At 35.5% G+C, this 25417-nt stretch overlaps 2 protein-coding genes across 3 annotated transcripts in view; one reads left to right on the forward strand and one right to left on the reverse strand.

Moving 5' to 3' along the window:
- Window positions 1-5841: 5841 nt before the first annotated feature.
- LOC100377027 (protein max-like) lies at window positions 5842-21072 on the reverse strand. Of its 2 annotated transcripts, XM_002735426.4 has the most exons (5): window positions 20911-21069; window positions 20777-20812; window positions 20104-20211; window positions 11491-11617; window positions 5842-6094 (listed from the first exon to the last, which is right to left on the reverse strand). In XM_002735426.4, the coding sequence occupies exons 1-5, from the start codon at window positions 20947-20949 to the stop codon at window positions 5880-5882; spliced, it is 525 nt and encodes a 174-aa protein (XP_002735472.1). In that variant the 5' UTR covers window positions 20950-21069; the 3' UTR covers window positions 5842-5879. The 2 variants fall into 2 exon arrangements, with proteins under 2 accessions (XP_002735472.1, XP_085346722.1); XM_085490596.1 differs by lacking the exon at window positions 20777-20812 and having other exon boundaries at window positions 20911-21072.
- A 454-nt stretch (window positions 21073-21526) lies between these two features.
- The window catches only part of LOC100376876 (alpha-(1,6)-fucosyltransferase-like), a 58549-nt gene continuing 54658 nt past the window's right edge, over window positions 21527-25417 (forward strand). Inside the window, exon 1 of the mRNA XM_085490604.1 lies at window positions 21527-21682. The gene's annotated coding sequence lies outside the window, so the exon portion shown is untranslated. The remainder of the gene's footprint in view (window positions 21683-25417) is intronic.

The raw sequence follows: 25417 nt of genomic DNA on the forward strand, positions 1-25417 counted from the left end.
TTGTGTTCATCGATCGTATCACATTTGTGTAACATAAATGTGTGAACATTTCATGTACATAGAGCTTTGACTTGGACTTGACTGATTTATCTACTAATGTGAAAATATGTAATATATTCGGACACACAGTGATCTTTTGTTTTACAAAATGGAAAGTACCAATAATGCACAATGGCAGTAATTGACAGCTTTTTGGTATACGCAAAGATTCATTTTATTTCGGGCGCGCGCTAGAAATGTAAGTAAACAAACAATGTAGTACGTCGACACACATTGAACACGTCGGTGTGTCCTAATAATACAATTGAGGGCGCAGTATATTCATATAACAGTAGAAAATAGTTGGAGGGAATGTTACAGAACGTTTGTAAGATTGTTCTCACTATTCACACCCTACGCTTGTATAAGTATTACAATATAGTATAGTAAATAGTAAACTTTGCCGATTGCATATATAAAATGTACGATATGTTTGGTATATTTGAAAGATAAGTGTCCAAATCAGTCATTTTTGGCACACAACTGAATTTGAGGTTTCATTTTACGCACTCGATTTATTTATCAAAAGCCTCCCACCTCCACTCATTCGTTCTACCTCAGAGTGAAATTACAATAAATCACCCTCATTATATTAGTTTTATTTCGTCAAAAAAATGTCACATGCCTGGATGCAAACACACATCACTAAGCATTCTAGAAAATATTAAAACTGGGACTCACTGACGAAGGGAAATAAAAAAAACTTGGATCAAATTGGTAATAAGAAAAGAAATAAAACTTTAAATATGGGATGATTACGTCGTAGTGTAGGAACTTCTTCGGACCAGAAATATCAGTTTAAGACAAAGGGTTCACACAGAAGGCACTGTCCAATCATCGTCCTCTTCAATGGTAGGCGGACTCGTAACGACATTTACAAGAAGAAGAAGAAACTACGGAGTATTACCGCACACATATACGGATTTGAGTCCCAAGCGACGATAAAACGGAAAGGCCCATGGATAGACCTTGTTTGTGAACAGCGACACGCTATGGTCGTTTGCCATATGCGCAGGTAATGTTTCCCCCACTTTAATAGGAACCTGACACAGCGAAAATCAAAACTATTCGGTCAAACTAATGCAAGAGAGAAGTTGAAACACTGATCTGAATTTTTAATATCGGAATGGATTTGAAAATAGCTTGATAGAATGATGTGCCAACCCAAGCTCAAAAGTTGATGTTGCAAAAAGTCAATATACAAACAAACTCAGATAATTTTACAACAATACATCAATGAACACACTTTTAAAACTAACTTTAGTATCAACACTATTGACCATACACGTTGGTGTTATTACTACCGATATTTCAGTTCATTATACAACATATTCAATATTTTAAAGTATTTTCTCTCTGGCGACTAGGCATCAAATAAGACTATCAACACTAATGACGATTTATTGGAGACTGATGTCAAAATTCAGTGAAATATGTAACAAATGTTTTTTTAAAAGTTGGGTTAAATAAGACCAAGTATAATAAATACCAAAAACACACAAATGTTTTTACAACTGTTCTTAAAAGAGCAGAAAAGGGCTACTACGCAGAACAGTTTTGTTACCATTGTGATTCCAGTGGTGATGGTGGTGATGATAAGTAGGTAATAAGTAACTCCCATACTTGACGTTGGTGGCGCAAAACATATTTGGGCACGTCCTAGAGAAATCTCTTGAGACCTCCAGTATTTTTTTTTTTAATATTGATTCTACCCCGGTATTAAAACAACCTCTAAATACAGTGATTTATCACCATACTTCACTACCTAAAACAAAAAAAAGATGTGACAATGCTATTGGGTAAGGCCACACTGATTTAATTTTATGGATGACATCCTCTGAAGACCCCAACACTAATGCGAGAGGGCGGAAAAAAAAATCCTGCCAAAAAAAAATGCTGCTAAAACCACAGGACTACGGAGCTGTTATTACGAAAAAAAAAATCTTTATTTGTAGGAGGCACATGTTGATGTACACATCTTGTACTGTATTACTGTCACAGGTATCATCACCTTTGATTTTGAAAAGGCTAGAGGATAAGGCAGATGTTAGCTTTGCCAATGGCATACACATCAACTCAATAATAAAGAAAAACTTACTGTTTTGTATTGAAAAAAAAATTAATTAAATGAACAATAAGTTTGTCAACAGCAACCTGGAAATAAACTTCTTTGACATTCAAACTACAGCTTTTAAAGTGACACTTCAGATAGACTAAGTGTATACACAAATGCTCTAGAACTACTTCAACTATGTAACAAATTAAAAGAGGCTCGATATTGAAAAAATAAACACCAACAGAGAGTCAACACAAATTTGGATGCAGAAAATTATGTACATGTATCTTGATGAAAATTTGTCATATTATCAAATTATTACTGACTGTGTGTGCAAGCAAATTATCCGAATCAGAAAATGAAAAAAAAAATAATAAACTTTTCTTCAACCCGAAAGGGGACTTCGGCCGAAGAGCTTTCGTTGCAGTTTTGTCGACTTCAATGCAGACAAAGCAACCGAACTGACTTGTCGCCTGACCGACTTTTAGGCCACCATACACAACCACTCCTCTCCCATTTCTCTCAGCTCTGAACAATATGTCCTTAAAGTTGTCTGGGCGAAACTCGCTTGCCGCTACTGATCTCTCGTATAGCTGTGTAAATGTCACATCTCCCTGGCCAACGTCAATTGCGTACCAGTCCACAACAATCCCTCCCATTTATTTCTGAACTTTTATGCTCACGTATTTTGGTGTTGTGGTCACCATGTTGGATCAAAATTCATTTATGACAAAATTGGCATGTTTTGAGACAATCTCCTTCCCATAGGTCTTTGCGCTTTACGTAACACGCATCTAACTGCGTGGAATTTGGTTTTGAGGTAGTCCAAAATAAGTTTTACGACAGTTGGCGCTTTGCGACAATACGAGTCGGCAAGTTCCGGACAGAAAACCAATCTGTGGAGACTTGTCAGAGATTTTTTTTTTTTTTTTTTTTTTTTTAGAACAGGCGAAAAGTAATGCACGCGCGGATGTCATCCATAAAAGGACTGGGCTTACTCTGGGAGGGGTAATAGTAGAAAAGTGATGCCCCCATTTTTCCCTTCATTTAGTTTTGTTTCCATGATGAATTAGATGCATTTTTTTGAACTCTACCAGGTATGTTAAGATTTATCTATTATTGATCAAAGCTGGATTTATTTTGAAGTGCAAATTATTGTTTCCCAATTTATAATGGTCAACCTCTTATAACCTATAATTTAAAAATTCAGTGAGAAAACCATAGCAAACTATACAACAGTTTTGGCTTTTTTTTCTTTTAAATATTTATTTAACCTGCTGGCAATCACAAAAGCCTTCTATTATTATTAAATACATATTTAAAAACTACGATCTTAACTTCATCAGATTGGTGTCACAAAGAATTATTAATTTTGTAACTGAATAATGGTAATATCTGACGTTTCTAGCCACAGCAACAATCCAAACATAACATAGTAGACGTTGGCACTTAAACTGTCAAATTTTCGTTTTATTTTTGCAAGTATGTACAAGGGATACAGTGAAATGAAAGTTACAGACTAGTTAATACAGATCCGACTGCCAGCAATGACTAGTTTGGTAATCTTAACACCTTCATTATTTCATCACATTTTGTCCCACATGTGCACTGAATTATGGTTGATGTGCAAGACATAGTACCGTACCATGCACGTAGAAATTTGTGAAATGAAGGCAAAAACAAGGTTTTACTATAACGATAATAAAAAGTTGCACCTAATATTACAATGTATCAAATCTTATTCTGTAAAATACATTATGTCAAGTTGCCATAAGCGTAATACACACCATGCTGACAAGCACACAGGAAAGGGGCAGAAATAAATAATGACATTCTGTTACTACCTAACCAACATTGATATACTGCACATAAAACACATTACTGGGGAACATTAGACTTTTAAAAGTTCTCTGTGCATAGTCTACTGAATAAAATTATGGAGAGCACCTCCTCTCTTTCCGACACATCTTAAATTTATTGGAATGACGTATCATTTTAAAAAACAAATTTGGCACAATCTATTACATCTGTCACAGCTTGTAGCAGTGTTATTCCAGAGCTCTGCACATCACTTCTTGGATCAAATGACAAATTGTAGTGATATGGTAGTTAGTTTTTACCACACATGTAGACAGTTGTAAGAGACCCTGGATTGACTTTTTCAGTGAACTTGAAGGCATTATTTATAGATATTAATAAGCACTTGAAAATGAGACATACCTGGGGATGATGATAACCTGAAAGCTATGTCATCCTGGTTACTGCTAACAACAACTCTGAAATAGTGCAGTGTTCTTTTGAACACTACCATATATTGATGTTATACTAATCATGGTAAATGATGTTGGCATCCTGATTGAATGGAATTTATTCCAGGAAGCAGCTAATTGACTACGATGCAGATGGTCTTCTTGCAACACTGAAAACACCATGAATCCCATCACTACGGATACCAAATACCTCAACATACCACAGTACTTGGGCAGACATGATTAAAAAAGACAGCATCAATACTTCAAACAAGCAATCAAACCTACATAACTGTTGATACAACTTTCTCTATTGTTCCACACATTTTAAAATTCAATCAGCTCACAATTTTTTCCAGAATTTGTAAACATGTACATTTGTGTTAAAGTAAGCACATATCCTATCAAGCTATCTGGAGAGTTATTTGGTTACCATGACAACAACCTACACAAGATATGGGCTTACTAACATATTGTATAAATTCTGCAGATAAAACTGGAGTGTATGGATGGATGATTGGACTAGTTGATTGGAGCACTGCTTCATCTCATGTGTTTCTCCAATGAAAACTTCTTGTTCTCTCAACTATTATTAGGTCTATAACAAGCTGTGCATTTCAATGACGTGTCAAATCACATATACACGTGGACAACATAAAGAATAAGGAAAATAAGGACAAAAACAGTTACTGTAAATGAAATAGTTACTTGTGTTAACCTAGTATAAATATTTAAGAAACTGTACACGGCAATTATTTGCAAGTAAACCAAATACATCAAAGCAAATTACTGCCCTCTATATTTGCAATAAAGATTTTTAAAGTTGACCCCCCCCCCCCCCCACTGCATTTACCTCCACAAAATTATGCCATAATATTGATGTATCACAAAAAAATCAAATACATACATTTATAGCTGTATTTTGTGTTTTAAAATAAAATTACGTCTTTACAACAATTCTCAACACAAGAATTAAAAAAAATTCACCTGATAATAGGGTTTTACAAAAAAAAAAATATATAACTAGGGAATGTATGGTCATTTTATTGAACCATTGATGTGCTCCTGACGTCCAATCATCACAGAAAAGTTGATTGACAAACCCTCCCCTCTAAACGAGACATCATTTCTTTCTAAAAAAAAAGTGTTACACCTCATCAATATCAAATTAAAAACAAAATCTACCTATACATACAACAATCTTCAGTACAATCAAATTCATTTGAGCTGCATGAATGGGCTTTTTGTGTCCAGTTTTTAAAAATAAGTGATAAAATGAATGATTTATATCTGCCCACTGAGTTGTCAACTCAAAATCTTGTTGTAATTAGTGGTGATGACTGCTGCAACTGTTGATTGTGAATGCTGCATTTTAAAACAATTTTTCCCTTCTGTTCTGGAAACGTTTTGACACATTGTCGTGCTGAAGGTTTTTCATGCAGCTGAAATAATTTTGATTTTATCTCTCCCTGCATACATTCAGGATTTGTCTAATACTTTTGTGCAATTTCATCTCATGCTCTTGTTAGCAAATACTAACTCTTACTGCTGACTGTTGTTGTCTTGAGACGTTTCGGCCTGCCCTGAGCCGTTCGTGAATCAGTTGATGAGTCAGAATCTGAGTCTGAACCACCATCAAAAGCTGACAATGGTCCCCCTTTATGATTGGTGAATAATTGGGTTCCATCTGAGTCGACTAGTGATGATGGGTCATAATTTCCAAGTGTCTTTGCTTTCTCTAAGGCACGTACTGAAAAAAAAGGAAGGAAAAAGAATTAATATCATTTTCATTATTCTACATTGCACAGATATCCTACAGAAAGTATACAAGTCAAGTAGTGTTGCATTTTAGTTGAATGAATTCACAATCAATTGAATATGCAAATGAGCTGAATGGTTCAAACCAATGATCAGAAATATATAGGTGACCCATGTAATATAAATTCTTTGAATTAGTTTTTTTCCCTGTGAATTTTATTTTTGCAAAGGTTAATTTGCGGAAAAGTAAATTCCACAAGAGCAGCTAATCAAATATTCATAATTAAATGCTTTCATGACACCAAGCTTGAATGCTAATTTGCAATTTTTGCATGAATGTCATTAGAATAGAATCTATAGTCGCTAGGTTTTCACTTCCTTGTGTTAACCAGTGCTTCACACTGGTGATTTTGTTGATCTCGTCATTGGCATGGTGTCAATTTAGCTTGGTCTACCAACAAACCTAGATGAGGATTTGGCAAACCAGCAGTGGCTAGTGAATTGGCTTGTTTCAGCCATCAAAAAAGACACATTGTTGCATAATGAATCCTGGACAATATATATCTGACTGTTTAGATAGGTAAATTCATTTGATTTCATTGGCAAGCTGTCTGACTACTCAGCCTGGTTTCAGTCTTCACGGCAACACTTTACCTCAGCACATTTTCTGACTGTCAAGGGGAGCTTAACACTTAGCTGGTAATTCTAATATCTAGAGACTTAATGTAGATGAACATGTGCTATAATTGAGACATCAGACAAATAACATATGAAGGTCATTGTGATCTCATTATTACGGATAATTGTAATATCTCAAACACTGTTGCAGACTGGGATATGCAACCAGAGCTGTATTTTAAGGCACAAGACAAAGCGACATGGCTAACCTACAGATGACAATATATGGTCATGTGACCTCATTAATTATTTCAGCATATTAGATTCACTGAAATCCACAATGTTGTACATCACATGTTAATAACCATTCTGCTCAAAACCCAGACATTGCTGCTATATAGCTTATATTTATTTAATTAGTTTACATCAATTAGCCTATGTTTAGTTTTTCCATGCATATATCGATCACCACTAACCAGATTTTTAATGACACTTCATGTTTACTAGTACGTACTCTAGTTTATGGTTGAAACCATGCATATTAATTACTCAATTTACATGAATTAGCCAATTTTTAGTTGTTCTACTGATATACAATCACAGTTCAATGGAACTAAATATTTTTATATTGTGCTTTAATTTACTGATGCAACAAAGTTTATGGTTGAAATACATGAATATTAATTACCTGAATTTGCATAACTTGGGTGATTTTAGGTGATCTCAAAAAGAATTTATTCAAAACAAGTCATTGAAAATGACAGTCCCTGTTAAGTTCTCTTTGTGCTCGTCATATTAAAGCGGAGGGGTTGTCGCGAGCGTGTCCTTGAAACTTGAGTTTCAACAGATTGTTTATTTACATCAAAACACGTGTTTCGTGTCATAGTAATATGGCCAAAATAAAAACAGCCGTTATTCAGCCATCTTTGATCTGATTATGAAACACACTGATATGTATGATGTATGTGCCAAATACGAATGAAAATGGTACATAAATTGTGGAAATATAGTAGTATGGCCAAAAAGTCAGATGGCTGTCAATCGGCCATCCTTGACCAGATTGTGAAAAAAATTGTCATGGATATGCATCCTAACATGTATAAAGTACATGTATGTGCCAAATTTGAATGAAAACTGACAGAGCACGTCCAAGATACCGCATAAAAAAACAAAAACAAGATGCCTGCCAGTCGACCATCTTTGATCCATCATGGACATGTATCCTAACATGTATAATCTATGTACCAAGTTTGAATGACAACTGACAAAGCATGCCCAAAATACAACATTTTCAAAAAACAAGATGGCTGCCAGTCGGCCATTTTGAATCGAATCGCTAAACCACTGCATGTGCATATGTCCCACACAAGGTACTAGGCACATGCAAAGAATGAACGGAATCGGTCCACAGGATTCTGAAATATGACGTTGGATAGACTGACGCAGGGACAGACGGACACACGGATGGACGGACAGACTCAGGAACTCATGGACGGTCGGGGACATGTATCCTAACATGTATGATCTATGTAGTAAATTTGAATGAAAACTGAAAAAAGCATGTCCAAAATACGACATTTTCAAAAAACAAGATGGCTGCCAGTCAGCCATCTTTGATCCAATTGTGAAATAAATCATCATGGACATGTATCCTAACATGTATAATCTATGTATCAAGTTTGAATGAAAACTGACAAAGCATGTCCAAAATACAACATTTTCAAAAAACAAGATGGCTGCCAGTCGGCCATTTTGAATCGAATCGCTAAACCACTACATGTGCATATGTCCCACATAAGGAACTAGGCACATGCAAAGAATGAACGGAGTCGGTCCACAGGATTCTGAAATATGACATTGGATAGACTGACGCACGGACAGACAGACACACGGACGGTCGGACGGACAGACTCAGGAACTCACGGACGGTCGGGGACATGTATCCTAACATGTATGATCTATGTACTAAATTTGAATGAAAACTCACAAAGCATGTCCAAAATACGACATTTTCAAAAAACAAGATGGCTGCCAGTCGGCCATCTTTGATCGAATTGTGAAATAAATCATCATGGACATGTATCCTAACATGTATAATCTATGTACCAAGTTTGAATGAAAACTGACAAAGCATGTCCAAAATACAACATTTTCAAAAAACAAGATGGCTGCCAGTCGGCCATTTTGAATCGAATCGCTAAACCACTGCATGTGCATATGTCCCACATAAAGTACTAGGCACATGCAAAGAATGAACGGAATCGGTCCAAGGGACTCTGAGATATGACTCCGGACGGACGCACGGACGGACGGAGACCGAATTATAAGTCCCCGTTTTCGGACTTCGTCCGAACGGGGACTAATAAACTTGCATAGGTGGGATTGAAATAGAATTTTTTCCCTACATGCATAGTGTGCATGTTGAATTTGAAATTTACCTGCACTAACTTGTTGTGAAATGCACCACTTTTAAAGTTTAAATAAAATTTACGGATTCTTGATTGATGCGATCACGAAAGAATGTTTTTTAGTTGTCTTACAATGGTGGTTGAGCTTAATTTAGGCTTAGTGAATATAATGATAAAATGTTGTGTTAATTCCTACATGCACAGCGTGCACATTACATTTTGAGTTTACTTGCACTAGCTAATAATCTGTGTATTTTGACTCCTTGGGGTTGCATTGCAGGGCTATATTAATCACCAGACTTGTTTAAAGCGGCAATAGTTTTCCAATTTTTATTTTTAATAAAACATTTCCTGTGTCATTAGTATCAATTTGTAATGATGATCGTCGTAATGTGAACACCGGAAGCACAGCATAATACGCTATATACCAACATTGTACATTAAATCACTTGCAAGTGAAAAGTGGGTTACATCCAGGTCTCCAGAGGGCGCCATCTATAGAAATCCAGTTTTGCAAAGTGAACCTTAGGACTACTGTACAAGATGACAACTTACCAGGGGCCCTGGGTGAAATTATGTCAAATACCACTCTGATGGCCTCTCAATGATTTTCATTTTAAGTGCTACTTTCCATAATAGTGTGCATCATAATTTTCGACTGCCCCATCAAATGATCGTTTTTAATTATGGCGATTTCACATCAAATTGTTTGTGGTATTGCTTTGTGTAGGATCACTTTGTCCATGCAATTGTGTCAGAAACAACATTTTGGTGAGATTTGGTCATGCCTATGTGGTTATATCGCTGGACTTAGAGTGCTAGCGTCTGAACTAGGTATAGCCTTAGAGCAGCTTGAGGCAAAAGCCCTGCAATGGAAGTCATTCTCACAAAGCTCTAAAGTTGTCTGAGTTGCGGGTGGGACTGAAGGGAAGTTAGACTGCTAAGTCTTAGATTTTGAAAATCATTCTGGCGCAGTAAACAAAATTACATGTATTAGTTAAGCACCATATCAATGCCATGTTTAAATGCTAAGAAAATCATTAGTGCGATGTAGTGACCTGAAGACACTCGAAGATGCCGAACAGAACAAGTCATTGTCAATGACACGTCCCCGTTCCGTTCATATTTGAGTGACATATACATTCAAAGCAGATCATGACCGAAATGCACCTGCATATGTACAACACATTGTACTAAATCTGAACAAAATCCATCCATGCATGACTGAGATCTGGTTCCGGAATTGTGAAAATACGTGATTTTAATGCATTTTTGGTCTTAAAATGGCCATCATTCAGCTATTGTTAAGCAGATCATGAAACAAATGCACATATCTATTTGTGACATGATGCACCATGTGTGTGTGAAGTTTGAACTTGATCAATCCAGACATGTCTTGGATACGGATCCAGAACTGAATTCTTTAAGAAAATGGCCGCCAGTCGGCCATTTCGAACTTGATCCGGAAAAAAAAAATGACGTGCATCAAGGTCCTATTATGTTTAATGTAAGTACCAAATTTGAACGAAATCCGTCCATGCATAACTGAGATCCGGGTTCGGAATGGTGAAAATGTGCGATTTCAATGCATTTTCGGCCTTAAAGCGGCCGCCATTTGGCTATCGTTAATGGGATCATGAAACAAATGCACATACATATTTGTGACATGATGTACCTTGTGTGTGTGAAGTTTGAACTTGATCAATCCAGACATGTCTCGGATACGAATCCAGAACTGAATTCTTTAAAACAAAATGGCCGCCAGTCGGCCATTTCGAACTTGATCCGAAAAAAAAAATGACGTGCATCAAGGTCCTATTATGTTTAATGTGTGTACCAAATTTGAACGAAATCCGTCCATGCATAACTGAGATCCGGGTCCGAAATGGTGAAAATGTGCGATTTTGATGCATTTTCGGCCTTAAAATGGCCGCTATTCGGCTATCGTTAATCGGATCATGAAAAAAATGCATGTGCATATGTCCCATATAATGTGTGATGTATGAGTGAAGTTTGAACATAATCGGTCCATGCATGTTCGAGATACAGGTGATCACGGACGGACGCACGGACGGACGCACACAGGGCAAAACATAAGTCCCCGTTTTCGGACTCCGTCCGAACGGGGACTAAAAATGAGGATGGAGGAAAGAGAAGAAACCAGAGAAAAGATGCGACGCAACCACGATCCAACCAAAACACCAATGTGACCTTGAACCCCAAACCGGCCTGACCCTGAAAGTACCATTAAGTGCATGAACAGCACAATAGGAAATAAAAGTAGATAAGTAGAAACATTAGACAATATCATGCATATAAATGTACTGACTGGTTTGACCTCAGATTACAACTCAATACTTACTTTGTTTATCCAGTGTATCATTTTGCCTCTTGAGATCATCTATATCTAATTGATGTGCATTGTTTTTACGCCTCATGAATTGAATGTACTCTGTTGCCTTGTTTAAAATCTGAGCCCGAGATGCTTGCTGAAATAAAGAAAATAGGAATCACTAAATATCTCAGGAAACAGAAAATTAATGTCTTTAACAAACTAACCATGGATAAAAGGTAAAAACACTTAAACTATAATAACACTTTTGTTAGTCAAAATAGCGTTTTGTTAAATAAAAGTCTAAATTATTTTTTTCCTGAAACAACTATACATCAGAATGAAACTAACACCGAGCAGAACATTACATATATAATGTTAGATGAAATTTAATCTCATAGTTGGCAGCGTCACTCAAAGCTCTGCTTAATGGTTAGCTAGTTTATTACATGTACATGTAGAATATCAACAGTCATAAATTCTATGAAAAGAACAACATTTGGATTTTATTGTCAAAAGTTCAAAGATCATTCATGGTGTGAATGATTGATTTGTTAAACGGCACTAAATGGTTATAAAAGATAAATTATAAGACTGACAACAAATACTGTTTCTGAGCATTGTACACCTGACCCTTTTATACCCTTGATAATTGAATTTTAAATAAAAAGTGAACAGAGAATCAATCACCAAAACAGTATTTTCATCCCAGTATAATTAGTATTATATGCAATTAGTGACTACAGCTGCATGATCAATATATTAACATAAAATATTAAAATCAATATTAACATTATGGAATATATTCAACAATTTATGAAAGCCAAGACTTGTTTAATTTTTGCCAGTAGTACCCTGAATAGTTCAAAATGATACAATGTATTACCGATACTGACCAAGGCAAAATTTGTGGAATACTGTGGAATACTTTATTTTTGCTGAAAAGACTTTTTGGGCGTTTTGTATGGAATTTATTTTCACTGATTTTTGATGAGTTTAATGTGAAATATAGGAAAAAAAGTATATTCGCTGGATTTTATTTTCACAGAATCATTCCTTCAGCTAAAATAAATTCCAAGCGAAAATAAAGTATTCTACAGTATTTGGGATACTAAACAAGTGACTTACGAGGCAAGCACACTGAAACATGTCAGGGAGAATCATTTTAATTTATCTAAATTAAGGGGTTAGCATACGTTTAATGTGTTTTTTTTCAATATTTTTTTTTATTTTAAATTATTGATGGTTATGACAGTATCTATGACTGCTTTTTATTCTAAACAAAAACTCCATTTTAAAAGGCATATTTCAACGTTTTTTCTATTTCAAAACATTGCCATGTGTGATTGTTTATAAACACCACCAACACAAGCACAACACTCGCATGAAAGTAATCCTAATTGACATTTGATGAAAGATCCGATTTGCATATCAATACTACAAAGTTTATGCAATTACGGTACTCATTTCGCCCAGCTTTCCGCTTTTACACCCACAGCTTATTGCTTGATTTACGACCGCTCGGTCTTGTCCGACCGGAAACTGACAGCATTTTAATCGCTCTTTTTTTCGCTCGCTCGCTCATTGAAAACATTGACTGCTCGCCAAAACACTGATCACACATGAGTAGTCGAAATGGTGGTTTTTCAAATCTAATAGTTGCATGACACTCAATCGCCAAAGCAACTTAACTGGGACCTCTTGTTACATGTTTTCGGTGCTTGTTCTAAATGTAATATTTTATTTTAATGAGACAGTTACGTGAAAAGGGCATAGGTAACTTCTTTCGACAGAACAGAGAAACGAGGAAAATGTTAATGATTAATTCCAAAAATAACGATACCAAAACCACGACGACCCACAGACCCACAGTCTGGTATAATTTGACATTAAATTTTCAAAATTAAGTCACGATCAGTGAATGAGCTCAATCTATACGTACGGTACGTGTTCCCACAAAAAATATTTTGACTAAAACGGCCAAATGCTCTGAAAAAATAGAACAGAGCTTGACATACATGAATAATTCAGAAAAAAAAACATGTCAAATTTAGTTATAGCCATAAATAATTGGTGGCCAGACGACTCATGGCTGAACAATTCGAAAATCAGAATTCATGCGAAGTCCTTCAGGGCTGAAAATCATCAACCCTACTCTGGGTTACCTTATTTCAGGACTAACAAAGAAAACTGATTCGCCATGGACTCAGCTTAGTTTTTCTTCTTTTTGAACCAAGGTCAAATCCCCTCCGTTAGACAATTTAGTAGCTGGTCGCTAGACAGACATGTTTCAATAATTATAACTCCATATTTTTCAAATTTGTTAGGCCTAGTTTGAGATTCATTGACATTGGACGTTTTTTGCGTTTATCTTGAAATTGATTTCTACGTAGTTCTACAGATTCAGTACGCAATTTCTAACAAACGAAAGGTCAGATCGTCACAATTTTTGGTCAACGTTACCGCTATATAGAGTACTGGAGGAATGTTCCTGGATTTATTTCTGTCTGCCTTCGTTTTGATTTTTTGCTTATTTTTATATAGAGACATGTTGTTTTTACTCAGGTATTAACGTCCAAATATTTGAAATAAGGCTACATAAAAACAAATTATAGATGCAAAAAAACGAAGAACATTGTACATGAAGTACCCCTCTATAATATTTACATAAAAAAATATATTCAGTCGTGCTGCAAATTAATTATTAATTGCGTCATTAACCGTTTTACTCCATTTTCGCGTATTCTTGTGATCACGTGACTTGGTATTTGCATAATTTAAAAAAAATTGCCATATTTCCAAAGTTTGAAACAAGATCTTTATTATAGTATATAACATGTATGGGTAAAATGTATGTTTCAGTCTGTAAATTGAGGCCAAAAAATTGAACCTGCCAACGTATGCCATCCCTTAATACATTAAATTAAAGGGAGTACCGGTAAGTTAGTTGTGTAAACAAACTAGGTATTTTGTCATTACAGTAGACGGTTTTTATAATGGGTAATTCTCAATAGTTATTTTGATTGATAGTTCCAAAGACAAAGTAGTATTCAACTGAAGAAACAATTAAAGTACACTGAATATTCAATTTATTTTAAATCAATACACACAAGGCAATGACAATTGATGTGGTTTGTGTTCCTTAACGCAGTATATTTCGCATTCATATGCTGTGTGTATGCATAATGTGAATTGACGTATGTACTTGGTTTTCACACTTTGTTTGAGATTTTTTTTTCTGTGGGTTGACATTTCAAAAACAAAATGGCCGACAAACTGAGAAGCTTGGCAACTTGGCAACAAGAAAACAATGTGATCCACATTGTTGAAGTTTTAAAACTTCAGAAAACAAAAAAAAATTTGAAAATTTCCAGACTTTGTAACCAGCCACTCAAAATCCTATAATTTTTTTTATATAGACTAATAGTAGTTTGCGCATACGCCAAACAAAAGACAGCATCTCCCAAAACATGAGATATCATGTTTCTTTTTATCATATTTCCCAAACTTCTAAATGTAATTTCATTCAGTAACTTAACCTACCGATTGAAAATACAATCTTTACAAAACTTGACTTGTGCAATTTTGTTACATTTTATTTTTAAAAAATTGTTATGGAAATAATGATTATTTTGGTGCAGTTTGGAAACAAATCTATAATCCATCTATAATCAGAATTTTCTAACAATTTGTGAAAACAGTTATATAACTAACACAAGTCATTGAAAATGACACAGTCCCCGTTAAATTTTTAAAAGTTCTCTTTGTGCTCGTCATATTAAAGCGAAGAAGTTGTCGCGAGCGTGTCCTTGAAACTTGAGTTCCAAGTGACGTATACAACAGATTGTTTATTTACATCAAAACACGTGTTCCTTGTAGTAGTAATATGGCCAAAAATAAAAACAGCCGTTATTTTGCCATCTTTGATCTGATTATGAAACACACTGATATGTATGATGTATGTGCCAAATACGAATGAAAATGGTACATAAATTGTGGAAATACTAGTAGTAAGGCCAAAAAGTCAGATGGTTGTCAATCGGCCATTCTTGACTAGATTTTGAAAAAAATTGTCATGGACATGCATCCTAACATGTATAAAGTACATGTATGTGCCAAATTGGAATGAAAACTGACAGAGCACGTCTAAGATACCGCATAAAAAAAACAAAAAAACAAGATGCCTGCCAGTCGACCATCTTTGATCCAATTGCGAAAAAAATCGTCATGGACATGTATCCTAACATGTATAATCTATGTACCAAGTTTGAATGACAACTAAGAAAGCATGTCCAAAATACAACATTATCAAAAAACAAGATGGCTGCCAGTCGGCCATTTTGAATCGAATCGCTATACCACTGCATGTGCATATGTCCACATAAAGTACTAGGCACATGCAAAGAATGAACGGAATCGGTCCGAGGGATTCTGAGATATGACTCCGGACGGACGCACAGACGGACGGACGGAGATTGAATTATAAGTCCCCGTTTTCGAACTTCGTCTGAACGGGAACTAATAGCCAAACAAAGTTTTAAACTATGGTGAGAATTTTTACTATAGAAACCAATGGCAAATAACTCAAAATTCACCATCATCATGGAGGTTTGACCCGTGTTTTGTGTGAAAAATCAGTTTGGACTATATATTTTTCTCAGGATTTTGTGAACAGCATAAAATGAAGCCATATTGCAAAATTCAAAGAAATCTGATGATTTGTTTTTATGGTAGCCAACTACTGTAAACATTAAATTTTACTTGAATGTGCTTCATAATTATCATACATGTACTTCGATGACGTAAGTGTCTCGTTAATTTAGCGTGAAATAATGTTGAGAAAAAATTATCAACTTTTATCGACAGCCTGATTAACACAAGATCTGCCTCTATAGTTTTGAAGAGATGCTGTTGTTGTTGTTTACACTTCCTATTAATTGCTACATTTACACGACAGCATTGAAGACACGGAAGATAAAAATCGGTCACAGTACGGCGACCAATTCCTACTTGGTTTTAAGTTGACAACTGTTACACATATCACAACAGTTGAACAATTACAAGATGGTAATTTTGCATGACAATAACTTAAGTGAATAGGCTGCAACACATTTAGCGAATTTTAGCTGCCGTGTATCCTGTTTATTCAAAATTATTACACCAGTGCATTGTCTCAGACCTCAGACTAGTAATACAACAGACTCGCAACGCAGCGTTTTCTTTTGAAGTAATGCGTGTCACGTTTGTTTAGGTTATCAGTTCTTATCGTACCGAGTAAACGTTGCTGAGCAACAACATTTTAATCATATTTCACAAAATAACGCGAGACCTATTCATATTACAATCAACTATCGCGATGCATCGGGAGACATAAAGACAGGAAGTGACATAGACGACAGTAGTTGTCAGTGAACTTCGAAAATGGCATTTACAGAAAAATTTGGCGAATCCGAGGACGATAATTACGAGTGGAAAGCTATTTTAGGAGAACATTTTGACGAAAATAATGACAATTTTTCTGTAGAACTTTGCAACCCCTGATCAATCTCGTGTTTTTCATTTCCTGAAATTAAGAATAAAAAGAAATATACTGGGCTATTTTTATGCAAAACTATGACGGAAGTCAAACAAAATCAGTGAAACTCGAAATAACAACAATACTGACACACAATAGAAAATTTAAACAGTCACTGAACAACGCGTAGATCGCGTACTATGAAGTCGAACGAGACAAAAATAACACCTCCAGTTTTAACCTTTACCGGATCACGCTGATACGCTGAGAGATACATGTATCATGTACATGACACTAGGTATCTCATGTTTCAGCATCCCGGAACACGAAAACAACACGGATAACACACAAAGAAGTATGATCGTTCAAAACGCAGCGATATGCTCTCTCCGAAAAAATATTGGAAACCTTCCGCAAAATCCGCAACAGCGAGAAATATCGTTTCAAAGTTGCTCATTATATATTCAAAAACTATTTGAGGTAAACACTAAGACATTCAGTTACTTGTAACTCCCCTGATTCTTGGTCGATTCTTAAAATTCACAGCTGCAAAGGTCAAAATGTCCAGAACGTATCTCCCGTTTTTTTAAAAATATCCGGATCCGTTTTACAAAGAAATACGCAATTTCCGAAGAAGCCGAAGTGTGCAGAATATCCAATGCTCGGTAAACTTAGACAGTGTCTATGTCAATGCTACAGAGCGTGGCACACATAGCATATACAATTAAGCCGATTAACACCTTAAACAATGGACGTTGCAAGTCTGTTGTATTACTAGTCTGAGCTCAGACTCATGACATTGAATCGTGCCATGTAAAGAAATAACACAAGCACGCACTAAAATCGTTTTCAGGCATGTTGTATTTGAGGGCACTATTCCGTTTGGCTCTGATCGAACTGAATTGAACTCTGGCAGATCTTGGCTGTTTTTCGACCCTCTGCCATGTAAACACATTGAAGATAATCTGTTAATCGATCGAAGAAGCAGTAGTTCGTCTCTGATATAAATGCTACCAACAGACATTATTGTTTACTAAACCTAGTGCTTTGGCCTTCTTGTGCTGTAAAGGTCACCTGAACAGGGTCAAATAGTCTGTTTGCTTTGTAGTATTATTGCTCAATCTACTTAAATTAGTTTTGGTGTGCCCTCTAAGTCGATATAACATGCCACTGACGCACAAAGATTTGCCGTAACGCAACCATTTGTACGACTTCACTGGCACATCATTGACACAAAAGAAAACATACATTAATATAGAGAAAAACATCTTACTATAATTACTATTTGTGATAGTAGAGAAGGAGAATAGAAAAATAAACAATTTATAAACAAAGTAGAGGCAAAAATAAAGTTAATTAGAATTAACATTTTTGTTTGTGCCTAAAGTCACCTATATAGTCACAAAATACAATTTTTTTTTTCTTTTAGATCGATCGCCAGCGCCAACAAGCTGATTTACCATACTCGATCATGATTTTTTTAAGGGGTGAACGCTTACCTGTTGTGAACCACAATAACAGAGTATAAACTACACTTCCACTATGATGTGTTAGTGAACATGAAAATGAAAGCCAGTAAATACCTTATTCAGTTTAGCTTTCAAAAAATTACCATTTAAAAAAAAAAAATCTTTTGATGAGCCATTTTTCGCTGAAATCCATATCAACTGATCATACTACAGCATTGATAATTCATTTCCACATTATGTTACGAGAATGTCTGTGAATTCTCAAAATATCTGAACTGTATCAGTACGGCAATAAATTATTTGAAAAATAAAAAATTTGATCTTGATCCAATGCATTTTACTGAAATTTAAATAATATTCAGATTCATATCGTCAAAATGTTTTGGACAATGTCGGTATCATTTACTATCTGATCATAGACCTTAGGGTCCATGGTCTAGTTAATATTCAAGAATAAACTGTATATAAAGGAAACCTGTCTATAAACACCAAAAATCTCCAAGACCGTTTTGACGGGTTTGACAGTATATGTCATGGCTACAGTGTATGTGTCTAAACACCAAATACATCATAGTAATGCTATGTGTGCTTTAACACTGTACTGGAATAATTGGACCTCTGCTTTACAATAGTAAATGAAGGACAAAGTAGAACAATAGGATGACATGTGAGTACAGGTATTTATTTTGTAATGTTAATTGTTCTATGCAGCAACTGACAAATATCACAATGTGATTATGTAACTAATGGCTGTAATACTAGTACACTCTATTACAGGAAGCCATCAAAAGAACTCAGTATTTTCAAATTTGAAACCACAAGTTTCATGCATCAGCATGTGTTCAGGCATAACTTATGACTAACATATTGTCATAGTAACAAGTCACACTATGAACCTGGTTCTATTGAAAACTTGGCTGAGTGGTTGCAAAGTTAATTGCTTTTGTGCAAATTCATGACCTACTATAAATAAATAAATGAAATTAAGTACAAATGCTGTAATGTATAACCATGGAATTTTATGGCACAACTAGACACAACAAACATTGCAGGTAACTGTAATACAGGATGAATGTTTTAAAAAACTCACTTTGTATGTAAAAAATAAAAGTTTATCAAGATACACTATTAAAAATTTCCCTACAGACTACAGCACCACCCTAAAACATGATTTTATGTCTACATCTTATTAAATTGCAATTAATTAATGTTGGTGGATATGAATTGTTCAGTCTACTGCACCAATAAATAAGAAGACCACATGTTCACCTCACGTTGTTATTCTGCCACTGTGAGTCGCCATATTGAAATGCAATTGTTGTTTTTCGAGTTCACGACAAGATCTTTGCAAGCATGGAGCATTTCTACTTCCATGTTGCAAGTAAGGTTGCGTAGTGTGTTCCGAAAAACACTGCACTCTAAGCAGGGTGAAAACACCAACAGATAATGATCATTAGCATCCATATGTTAATAAATTACATAACATTAGACCAAGATAAATGACAAAGCAATATGTATATTTATAACAGAAATATTATTACAGCTGACACATTCTGTGATCACAATAATTCTTTTATATAACATGGAATAGTTCAGCATAATGATAAAATAAACATATCAAGGCTGGTAGGGGTTGGTAAAATTAGGAGATCCACAAACCTTTTCTCCCTGTAACGTTGGTACAGATTCCTTTAAACCATTAAAACTGTCTTTGATGTGATCCCTCCTCTTGCGTTCCAGAGCATTGTGGTGTGCTCTCTTCTCAGCCTGCAAGTGACATGAGAATATGATTAAAAAAGACAAAAACAAATGATGTACAATGATCTATAGAGCACTGGCCGACATACGTGCGACCTTACGCGTGTTGACATGTCATAAACATAGACACACGTGCAAATAAAAATAGCGCATGACATCAAGTAGAAATAATCTCAGAATAGCCAACTACGTGAGACGAGTAGAAACTAAAAAAAAACGGTTTAATAATCGCTTTCGCGTATGGCCGACATTAGTAAATCGACATCAAAAGAAAACCTAAACGTACAACCCAGTGAAAAGTGAACCCTGGATTTCGTTTTTCAAAATAGAGTACAGGATATTGTAGCGATATATAGCGGTCACTCGACGTTTTTTTTTTTATTGACTACAAGAAACTTTAAGAGAATCGTTGAATACGTAAACAAAATTGTAATGTCATATGGTCAAAATTTAAGACAAGCCAGGAAAAAACAGAATTCCCGAGATCAATATTTTTTCGGCATCTTTCTACACAGCTTGGCAAACGAATGATCGCTCTTTTAATATGCACGTGACCTTGTGTATACACGCATACCTCGTTCTTGTGACTGGATGGACTCAATGCTTCTTCCTGCAAGAAAAAAAGAGATCGAAAATACACCAATAATTCGCGAATTAATTACAAATAATATCAGGCACGAAATCGCCTTTCTACTGATAGATTCTTACGTCGCTTTCGATGTCAATATCCCTGTCATCGTCGCTCATTTTGAAATATTTCCTTGCACACTGTTCTTTCCGTACACAGCTAACAACTCCCTAAATATGGCGTCCAAACAACGCCACGCGGAAAACATGCCACTAAGCACCAACACACGTGGATTGCTAATCAGCTGATCGTGTCTACGTCCGCCGGGCAGTCAAGGTCTAGTTTATTTTCAAACCCATGCCAGGTACGATCAGCGCGTTTTATTTATATTATCCCATATGCGAAAATTGTCGGTGAAATGTTGAAATTTAGTCTTATGATATTCGTAAATTTAGATTGTATCACTGGAACTATATCGCGTAATAATTTATAAGAGAGAAGTGTGGTTAAAAGGTGTCAATGACATTTCGGTTGTAAACATTGTGATATTTTTATTCGCAAAAGACCTATACATGGTTCAAACATTGAGTGTAAGAGTTAAGATTTGATATAACATATAATCAGATAAACATAATTTGACTGTCAAATTTATAAAGTATTTAAATCCCTCCTGTTATTTATTAAAACTTACTTAGGGGGTTCGCTGATGTGATGTAAGTTGTTTCTCTTCTCCAATGTGCAATAGATTTTCTCGCTTTTTGGAACATGTACAAGATGGCGCACCAGCGGGACCAGTCGAACATTGCTGCTGCTCACCGTATATATTAGGCCGATTGCAACCTGACATCACAGTAATTGTTTTCACTGATCGGAGTGTTGATCTCTATTGCCTGCACTGTTTCTGTCATATAGGTAAGTGCAATGAGTTGTACGATTAATACCGTGTACGGGGGTAAGTTTACCTTTTCCGACCGTTACCGGTGTACTTTTTTGCCTGCGACTCATTCGATCGTTGACAGATGCGTGATGTGCATCAGTAGCAGTTGGAAGTCCATATTACCTGTTATGCTGTTACGTATCTCACCGAGAATACGTACTGCAGTACCGCGATTTCATGCCGCTAGTGTGTTAAATGTTTTATTACAAGTAATGGACTTCAGTGAATTCGAGTATTATATTTTTTAATAAATTGACATCCTGCTTGTCAGTTTAAAATAATGATAGTAATAATGTATGGTAACCTCTACTACAGATAGACAATGGCCGATGTCCTTTTTGAACATTTAAAAAATGATCATAAGTGTACAAATTAATTGGATACACACTTATTTAATAAATAATAAGAAGATTATAGTTATCTTGTTATTAAGTTCGTTGTACTGGAACCAATATCCAAACTATCATATATATAGATTGCATTGCATAAATACTTAATGCTATCTCCTTGTCTACGCACAGTGCATACATGTATATGATAACATTCATGTACCAAGTTAATATGTCCATGATGATAAGTTAAGTTCAATATAAAAAAGTTCAGTATTTCCTCCTGTGTGTGACTTGCATTGCAGTTGTAATACACAAATTTTAGGTATATATATAGTATATAGAGATCAGAATCATGATTGTATCTGTATACAAACAAAGCAACTCATTGCATTGCTTGAGCCCTCCATGTATTGCTCCGTATACAACTATAGACTTCAAAATGAGAGGTCTAAGTTCGATGTTTCAACAGTCTTTAGATGAAAGTGGAAATATAGTTTCTGGTTATGTTGAAAACATAAAAGGGGTAGATAGGGATTATATTCAATGCTATACACAAATGATTAAGTGATATCCTGTATAAGCTTGTAGACGCACATGGTCATATGAAAATCAAGCACTATAATGGTTGCCATTTGAAAACTAAAATGAATTTGACTTGCAGGGCAAAGTGGTCCAAATAAAAATTGTAGTCATCATCATTGAAATTTTCATGTAACATGTAGTCATCATCATTGAAATTTTCATGTAACATAATTAATACAGTATTAATATTGACATGAATCTAAATATTGTTAAAATAATGGAAAAAATTATACTTGCCGTAATTTAGTGAGCTTCCATCTAGTGATAATAGTTTACATGTATACAGTGGGACATTCATTCCCATAATGCATTACATATATGTTCAGTAGTGAAAATTTTGAATTTGGCTCAATTTGCCTTTAAAAACATTTGATTTATGAATAATTTCATCAAGTACATCTACAATAGCTTCACTTTCTTTTTAATTAATATTTTGAGTTTGATCTGTTAAAATATCCATTTTAGTATTTCAGTATTGTTATTACATGTATGTGTATGTATTATGTCACCTCTCTTTTATGCATACTTTATGCGTACATATAATGTCTGTCATTATGTCACGAAATTCTATTTTTAGACTTGAGTGAATCTTTTTGTAAAAGCTGTCACAGAATATCATGACAACAGATATGGCATTGGTCACACATAGTGTTTCACAAACAAAGTCTCCTATATTACTATATTATTAGATATTTCTTTTGTTTATGGCGGAATGATGATAGGATGAGTTAAGATATAGGGATGGCAGATGTTTGTGAGTTTGCCAAACTTTGTACAACACAAGCAATTAATTTCAAATCGTCAATTTTCAGTTTCCCCCATGACACTACTTTTTAGATATCAATACACTTGGATGATCAGGTGACATATAACACCATTACAAAAGTATGTATTCTAATGCATGCAATAAAGTAGTCTAAAAAATGTCATACATATACATGTGTATAATGTCACTACATGTTTGAAATATTATTCTTAAAATATGGTAACTGGATTTGTGTTTTATTTTAAAATGACATGTTGCTCCAATCTATTACTTAATGAACAAACTACCCGGTAATGGGGGGAATTCCAAAGATTGGTATCTCATGGAAAGAACACTGGCTTGTGAATTGGCCACTAGCTAGGTAAGCTAGGTGCTGCTGGCTTGTGATTGGCCACTAGCTAGGTAAGCTAGGTGTTGGTTACTTGTGATTAGCCACTAGCTAGGTAAGCTCGGTGCTGCTGGCTTGTGATTAGCCACTAGCTAGGTAAGCTAGGTGCTGCTGGCTTGTGATTGGCCACTAGCTAGGTAAGCTAGGTGCTGCTGGCTTGTGAATTGGCCACTAGCTAGGTAAGCTAGGTGCTGCTGACTTGTGATTGGCCACTAGCTAGGTAAGTTAGGTGCTGCTGGCTTGTGATTGGCCACTAGCTAAGTAAGCTAGGTGCTGCTGGCTTGTGATTGGCCACTAGCTAGGTGCTGCTGGCTTGTGAATTGGCCACTAGCTAGGTAAGCTAGGTGCTGCTGACTTGTGATTGGCCACTAGCTAGGTAAGCTAGGTGCTGCTGGCTTGTGATTGGCCACTAGCTAGGTAAGCTAGGTGTTGGTTGCTTGTGATTAGCCACTAGCTAGGTAAGCTCGGTGCTGCTGGCTTGTGATTGGCCACTAACTAGGTAAACTAGGTGCTGCTGGCTTGTGATTGGCCACTAACTAGGTAAACTAGGTGTTGCTGGCTTGTGAATTGGCCACTAGCTAGGTAGACTAGGTGTTGCTGGCTTGTGAATTGGCCACTAGCTAGGTAGACTAGGTGCTGCTGGCTTGTGATTGGCCACTAACGAGGTAAGCTAGGTGTTGCTGGCTTGTGAATTAGCCACTAGCTAGGTCGACTAGGTGTTGCTGGCTTGTGAAATGGACACTTGTTAGGTAAGCTAGGTGTTGCTGGCTTGTGAAATGGACACTTGTTAAGTAAACTAGGTGTTGCTGGCTTGTGAATTGGCCACCGATTAGGTATACTTGTAAAAGTTCAATCCAAGTTATTTAGGTAGCCAATCAGGCTCAGTTTTGTCATAAGTCGGACACCCTGACAATTTTCTGTGAAAGAGGAACTCTGGAAGAGGCTCCAGGGGAAGTACTTGTTTTGCTGCTGTTTTTTCTCCTCTCCTGAGGGCAGCAGACTTATTGAAAGGGTATAATTTCTATAATTGTCGGATATGCAATGAGATAAAATAGTCTGTTCTGTTTTCTTGGCATTTTCTGCATAACTTTTTGCATGCCATTAATGCTATATTGTTGAACATTGTTATGATTGTATATTTCAATGTCCAAAGTTACTATCTTACACAATACAAGTATCATAAGCTATGAGGTAACTATGTAATTTAGTAACATTTAATAATTGTCATTATTTTCATGGCAAATTATACAAATTTACAGCTGTACAGCACAAAGTAAAAACAATGTCAACACCAGAGAGCTGTGCTGTTACTAAAGTTTATATACTCTTTAGTTTAGCAGCAAAAATTGAACAATAAATCAATGTTTATTTTCCAAATTTTCAAATCAACAAATTAGAAACTAAAATTGTGTATCATTTTGAAAGCAAATAAAGAGTGTTTCAAAAACTTGCTGGTAATAACACTGAATATCGGGTCTTTGTTGGTATATCCGTGTAATTTTAAGAATAGTTTTTGGGATAGCCTACTGCTTTTATTTTATTTAAGTGTTAAATATCGACTATTTTTCCTTAATGTCTCAGTCTATTAATTATGTGCTTCATTTATCTGAATGTTACCACCATTCACAGAACAGGTTTGAAT

The sequence above is a fragment of the Saccoglossus kowalevskii genome, chromosome 2, assembly GCF_978046115.1.
Source record: "Saccoglossus kowalevskii chromosome 2, keSacKowa6.1, whole genome shotgun sequence".
Lineage (NCBI taxonomy): Eukaryota > Metazoa > Hemichordata > Enteropneusta > Harrimaniidae > Saccoglossus > Saccoglossus kowalevskii.